This window comes from Malus sylvestris, chromosome 8 (genome assembly GCF_916048215.2).
Source record: "Malus sylvestris chromosome 8, drMalSylv7.2, whole genome shotgun sequence".
Lineage (NCBI taxonomy): Eukaryota > Viridiplantae > Streptophyta > Magnoliopsida > Rosales > Rosaceae > Malus > Malus sylvestris.
This window is the reverse complement of record NC_062267.1, coordinates 14,622,547-14,629,740: the sequence shown is the minus strand read 5'-3', so window position 1 is coordinate 14,629,740 and position 7,194 is coordinate 14,622,547. Positions and strand designations below refer to the sequence as shown.

Sequence of the window (7,194 nt, the reverse complement as noted above, 5' to 3'; positions counted from 1 at the left end):
ATGGCGCCGCTATCTCTCTTGTGGAGGCCATTTCTTTAAAAGAAGGCTTTTATACGCCATACGCAAAGGTTTCAAGAACATAATGGTGGAAGGGGACTCCATGCTTGTGATTCAAGCGGTGCAAGGCGCTTGGGATACTACTTGGCATTTTAAGTCGGTTGCGTCGATTGCGAATAATATTAGATGGCTGGCTTCTAAATTTCATTGCATTAGGTGGAACCATATCTTTAAGGAAGCAAACTTTGTGACTGGCACTTTAGATCACTTTGGACATACAGTGAACCCATATTTTTTGGAGTATTGTTTACCATTTTCGTCTATGGAGGTCTTTAAATTTGATTGTATAGGAAACAGTTCTATTCGAGGTTTCAAATTTTAATCAATCTCTTTCTTGATAAAATATAGGGAAATACCCAGAAATAGAACAACTTCTTAATCTTGGGATAGAAATAGGACATTTCGAATATGCACACAGCATGCATAACAATCGAACAGAAATATAATTTTTCCTACACCTTGAAATGACCAAATTGTCCTCCCATATAAATGGGTTATCAAGAAATTCTAGTTCTCATTCTTCATCCAAGCTCTCTCTCTCTCTCTCTCTCTTTCTCTCTCTCTCTCTCTCTCTCTCTCTCTCTTCACATTTCAAATATGCACAAGAGCTCTCTCTCTCTAACCCACTCATCTTCTTTGATTTTCACCTTTTCATTCGTAGGTTTTGTGAATTGGGTTTGCTTAATTTTGCTTTTTGATTGATGGATTTTTGTAGTTGAAGTGATTGATTTGGTGTTTCTTGAAGGAGGCCCAAATCCTTCAATTTTGATTTTTTTTTTTTTTTTTATCATTTCTATGGTTTATATGTGAGTTTTTATTTCTTCTGTCTTCTCCCTCTCTCGATCCAAATTTACAAGCACTAAAATAGGGTTTGGCTTTTACTGCAATTAAATGAAAAAACATATTAAAGGTCAGTTGCATTTTGGAGAAGAAAAAAAATTGAGGGAGAAGGAAAAAATTGAGGCAAAATAGAGAAATCAGAGTGGAAAGAAGGAAGAGAGAATAATATGGACAAAATGTTTCGCATACTCGTACGCTCTCTTCGTATTAAGCTTGCTCATACACTATATGTACACGACATGCATAGGACATGCACATGTCATGCTCACAGATATGAGATTTACCTAAAAACTCATAGCTCACAGCTCTCTTTTTGAAATAAGAAAAATGACGCATCAGATAAACGACCTTAAACTTTATATGAAGAACCGAAGATTCATTAATTTGAATTTCATATCAAATTTGATTGGGTTCAAATATTTCAACGATTTGAAAAAATTGCAGTTTCAATAGGCATGAAAGAACCCAAATGAATAAAAGGAAATTGTTTCACGACCTCGTTCGTTTTTTCGTATTTGCAGGGCCTGCCTCTGAATTAAAGGAAAAAGTAGTAAACTACGTTAATACGAAGGGTATCAAAGATTTAAATACGCACCATCTACACATAATACACTATATGCAACCACATGCACATAATATGTACAGTACATGCACATGATATGCACAGAACGAGAAAAACTTTAACAACAACATATTGGTATAGTGGATACAATTAATCATAATTGTTATGTATATAAGGTTATAGTGACAATTTGAAAAGTCTTGTTACATATATCAGTCACCCCTTAATTGTGCACATGGAAAACATGATACTCGTTATCGTTATTTCATGGACATGCATGACCCTTAACGTCCTCTAAGTTTTTTTCTTAATTTTGTTTTTCGCCGATGCCAATTAGGTTGTGGTCATACTCACTAGATTTAGGGGCACAACATACGTGCATCATAACTAGTGAACATTCCCGCTTATCATATTAAGATGTGGTCATGCACACCATATGCACACCATATGCACACCATATGCGCAATACGGACAAATTTTCAAAAATTCTGCAATTGAAAACTTGAACCAGAAGTTGTTTCATCCCAGTCTTGTAGCACGTCAAAACTTGAAATTTATTCCACAAGTCATACGCGCCAACATGAAGCACAAACCCTAAATTAACTTCTAAGTATTCATTCATCTTACAAACAACCTAGTTATTCCATAAATCATTGATGAAAGAACTTGGAACCAAACACCTACCTTAATATACTTGCCAAAGCTTCAGTCGCTGGAAAAAATGGAACTTTTCTGCCAAAACAGAAAATATGGTACAAAACCCATCTCACTCTTCTCACCTCTCTCTTGCATCCCTTTGTTCGAAATCAGAGGTATGAGGTGAACCCAAAGCCCAACTCACTCTTCTTGCCTCTCTTTGAACTTCTATCTTTTCAAAATTGGAGCTCAAAGATATGAGGAAGGGAGAGAGAGTAGAGAGAGAAAGTGAGTGAAGAGAGAGGAAGGGAGAGAGAGTAGAGAGAGAGAGAGAGAAATCAAAATATGGAAGGAATAACACATTTATATGTGGGTATTTTAGTAATTTTGGTTTTGTGCATGGTGTGCATGGCCAGTTCGTCCTATTTATGTCCCATTTTAGAGTATTTCCCTAGTCGTGCGAGTTGTCAAAACAATTGTATGTTGTTAGCTAAATTTGTCACATTACACATGGATGATGCTAAGGATAATCAAGGTTTGTTGTTGATGCAACTGAGTTTCACATTTACCTTGCCATTTGATTAACACAAATGTTACTGCTTTAAGCTATAACGAAGGGATGTTCATAGTTTGTACTGGGTTAAATCCACCTAGACAGTTCATCCACTTGTCACCACATCATTTATATATCTAAGCTCATTCTCTACCTTATTTATTTGACAAATAAGATTTTTTTATTAGGTTAATTTTTCCTTGATAAAAGTGGTAATGAGAGAGGGTGAATAGAAATTAAGACCTCGGGTGCAAAGAAAATTCACACTTTGGCATTTGTAAAATTGCAAATCCAAAAATTCTTGAGTACTCTGGAATACCGGGTGTTCTAGTTGTTTTAACTGTTAAATCTTAATTTTTATATTTTTAAATAAAAATCTAATGGTTAAGATATCCAAAATATTCGATATCCGGAAGTACTCGAGAAAGTCCCAACAAATCAGTTGCAAAGATAAAACCCAAAGGTACATATTGCTCTTGTATAACCCTGTTCCATTTTGGGCTACGAAAATGTCGAAATCTATGGCGGTACATCTTTGCTTTTGGGACGCATTGACGAAATGAGTGATAGAGAAAAACATCTTGACCTATCCACTACTTGCAATACTAGTCTACAATTGGGCAAATGAAACTAGTTGCTGCAAAGCAGAATGACGTGCACCAGCAATCCAATTGGTCAAGACACAATGTTATTTGTATAGTTACATGTATAAATGCACATTTACCATCTCTTATACAAAGCTTATATTTGGGGTACCCATTATATTTGTTCCACATCGGTCGTGGGAGATAATTGAGCAAGCAAAAACTTATACTTGGGGCACCCATTATATTTTTCCCACATCAGCCGTGGGAGATTAATGAGCAAGCAAACATGCCTATAAAAGGAACACCCCAACATTGAACAAATCATCTTTCTTGACCTATAATTAAATATTTTTAAAAAAAATTTGGCCCTAAAAAAAAAAATCAAATATAATGGCTAGCTGACGTCAGCATGTTACCATTGCATTCAAAATTCGGCCCGAGGCTGGCTAGCTGGCTAGGTTGAGCTAGCCGGTTGGCCCTTTGGCCCTTTTTGTCCCGTGGGGCCCACGAGCCCTTTGGTCTAGCCATCGGTTGGAGATGGTTTTCAGGTTATTTTCAGCCATTTGGCCCTCTAGACCATTCGGTTAGAAATGGCCTTATGGATTCAAGAGTTGAAGGAGTTTGTAGTGGGTGATGAGTGGGACTGTTGCTGTCCCACTTGAGGGCCCACAAATTTGGCACCTTGGACACAAACGTATTCAAACCTAGTCTAGAGCGCCAGTGGTCCTCTACCATAGTAGCGAAGAGGAGCGTTGTTCTTGCATCACGACATGGATTCGATCTATGTTGGCTCCCTAATCTAACATCAAATTTAAGAAATTTATCGTTTGACAAAAAAAAAGAAAAAAACCTAGTCCAAGTAAAATTTGAATTCCAAAAAGTCAAAGAAATATTGGAGTCCTTGTGGAGAATAACTTACATGTACTTGAAATATCACGGTGGCAACATTCTAAATCATATCATATTTATGTGGGTAAAAATAAAAACACATAGTAATGCGTGATTGTTTTTAGATTGCGTCACTGTGGTATCTCTAGTGCAAGTAAGTTTCTCTCGTCATGAAGCTCGGAAAAGAAAAACCCTCCCTCACGTCCATTGACTTACCGAGACGCCAAGATCTTTACAACTACAATTTTCAGGTGTTGCGAATGGGAGGAACAAGTAGAAAAACAGATTTAAAAGTGGGCAAATGACTGTAGAGTGTAAGGCCAAATGTAAATTTATGATATTTTCTAATTAATTTAGGCCAGAAGGAACAGAAATCCATCACTATAGCGTTCTTGAAGATGCACTAATCTATTCTCCAAGTATCCCTTCGACTGTGCCGTTTATCACGTTTTTCGAAACAAAGCCCGAATATCTTCCTAAACCCAACCAGTAAGCCACTAGCTATGCTTGGTGCTCAAGTTCTTGGAGATGATGTTCCTACAGCTGACAGTTTGGAGTATGGAAACCATTCTCCTAATAAGAAAGGCAGCCTGCTCTCATTGTGTTCAATAGAAACTTCGTCATCACAGAGTGGGGACTTTGGATTCTCGATGTCATCAGAATCATAATATACCTCGTCGTTTTGTTCTACCTCTTTGCCATTCCCTTCTTCCTGTATGTCAGTCTGCCCTTCCTCTTGAAAGCTCATTGATCGCGACACTGACCTGCACATATCAAATTGATTAGTACACAGCATGACTGAAGAGATAAAAGTCCAGTTAAGAAAAGCGATTAAGTGGGGCTTATTATAGTAGGGAACTGCGGTATTTTCATGCTTTTGCGCTAAAAATTCTTATAAAAGAGAAATGGCAATAGGGAGAGCCTCACATTGTGTTTTGTTTTAAAGCGAGGAACCCTTTCTTTGACGATTGCCTCTTTGTCATGCTGTAGCTGATTGAAACATGCCGGACAAAATGCAGCTGCACTTACCAAACAACACCAGTTTGAAGGACACCACACCAGCTTTATAGTAGCCAACTGGATAAACGAAAAATTTCAAAAACTCAAGGGATCTGCCCCATACCTGATCACCATCTTTGATCCCATAATGGTTGATATGATCAGTTTCAACAAGTAGCTTCTGATTACCGTAGCACAAGCAGAAATGACCCCACACGTGTGGCCTCCACGATCCATAATTTAACAAGGAACATTGTTAATCATAGGAATCCGGCAGTGCAATGAACTTTCCAACTCAAGAGTATAAAAAGGAAGTTTCCATGGAAAATGAACAACTGTTTAATACAGTCTAAAGAAAAAAAAAATCTGAATGCAAAGAAGTTCAATTTATGTGATTATATGAGTTTGCTTCTAATCCAAAATATTTCAATGGATGATGTGAACATACCATGAAATTTTTCCCGGTCCCTTCTGTGGCATGTGACTGAAAACGGCCTCAACTGCCTGCTTCAATTCTAAAACCGTGGCCGTCATAGCAACTTGAATATCTGTGAAAGCGAACATCTTAGTTCATGCAGCTCATCAGATAAACATCTTGATTCTTGCAATCCTCAACAAAAAATATAAATAAATGAACATTTTTAGACGGGTAAATTCTCAGTTAAAAAACTAATAACTTCAAATGCAAAAAGAGGGCAAAAAAGACCGAGAGAAAGAGAGAAAGTCAGCTGTATTAAGGATTAATTTGGATAACTATTCTCACCAAACAAAGTGGAGGGCTATTAAGACAGCAAACTGCAAAATACATTTCTGAGAATATGATCATGACAACTAAATCAAATCCTAAGAAAATTGAAAAACCGTAGATTTCATTGCGGAAAATGTCTACAACTGCAGATATGAATTAGGTAATGGAAATCAAAACAAATCAGTCAGACATTAACCCTGAAATGTGCGCAAAATTGTTTATCAAAACGGAAAAAACCTAACTAACAACGTACACAAGGTTGACCTCCAACATTCCCACAATTTTCTGAGCAACCAAACACGCAGCAATGAGATTAACAACCTAGAAAGACAATAGCAGAGATGCCTTCAAAATGAAATTAGAAACTACTAACGCAACACCAGCATGAAAATTACTATATCTTCCCCGAGATCGAAATGGCATCGTAAAAGAAAAACGATTACAAATTTAAACACCGAAGATTTCTACACCATTAGGATTAAAATTAAATTGTAACTCAAAAGAAGGAAAAAATTACAAATTTGAGTCCATTTTCCAACATTTTCTCGGCAGCCAAACAACCAGCAACAATGCACCTTCGAAATTTAGAAACAAGAGGAAAGAGAGAGTATACCGAAGCAAGAGCCGTCCAATTTCATAACGGAGAGCCGGAGTGGCTCCTGAGGAAGCGCGGAGTAGGAGAAGCTCTTGCGGGAAAAGCCATCGACGAGCAGCAACGGCACAAACGGCAGAGAATTGGAGCGGCGATGCCGTTCGATCGACGGCTGCCGGACAGGGACAAAATCATCATCGTCAATCCTCAGCGTGCTATACGACATAGCTCTGTGAATTTCTCCCAGAGAAACCCCTCAACCATCGCCTTATACCCGAAAAAAGGAGCTCGAAATTCACCAAAAAAAAAATGTAAAAATCAAAAAATTAAAGGATAAATAAAGAGGGATTAGATTCTTATGGAAGAAGAACACGCATTGTGAGATTAGGGCTTTTGGGGAAGCTGTTTCAGAGCTTCTGTCGGAGGCAATTCCAGAGAAAGAGAGAAGGCGAGGGAAGAGAGAGAACCGGAGGGAGATATTTCCCTCTATTTTTTTTTTTTTTTTTTTTTTACATTTTGGGTTTGAGAAAGAAGGGGAAGGCAGTTTGACGTTTTGAGTCGTTACGCACGCGCGGTTTTCCGCTCCTTTGATTTTTTAGGACCAGCTCTAATTAACACACTAGTTATTTTATAGTTTAACGAATAAAGGAATTGTCTTTCTTCTATTATAATTTCAAGGGAAAAAAAATAAAAATCATATAGGTTAGTTAGTAAGTTCATTACTTTTCAAAA

The 7,194-nt window shown here is 37.4% G+C and overlaps 1 protein-coding gene across 1 annotated transcript; it reads right to left on the bottom strand.

Annotated features, from left to right (window-relative positions):
• Nucleotides 1–4,438: 4,438 nt before the first annotated feature.
• Nucleotides 4,439–6,994, bottom strand: LOC126631060 (uncharacterized). Its single transcript, XM_050301219.1, has 5 exons — nucleotides 6,484–6,994; nucleotides 5,571–5,670; nucleotides 5,247–5,346; nucleotides 5,051–5,142; nucleotides 4,439–4,887 (listed from the first exon to the last, which is right to left on the bottom strand). The coding sequence occupies exons 1-5, from the start codon at nucleotides 6,686–6,688 to the stop codon at nucleotides 4,638–4,640; spliced, it is 747 nt and encodes a 248-aa protein (XP_050157176.1). The 5' UTR covers nucleotides 6,689–6,994; the 3' UTR covers nucleotides 4,439–4,637.
• Between the last annotated feature and the right edge of the window lie 200 nt (nucleotides 6,995–7,194).

Coding starts and splice junctions, on each gene's coding strand:
- LOC126631060 (XM_050301219.1), bottom strand. CDS start 6,688: ATGTCGTATAGCACGCTGAGGATTGACGATGATGATTTTGTCCCTGTC. Junction 5,671..6,483: donor ATTGGACGGCTCTTGCTTCG/GTATACTCTCTC, acceptor TCGCTTTCACAG/ATATTCAAGTTGCTATGACG. Junction 5,347..5,570: donor GGACCGGGAAAAATTTCATG/GTATGTTCACAT, acceptor TGGATCGTGGAG/GCCACACGTGTGGGGTCATT.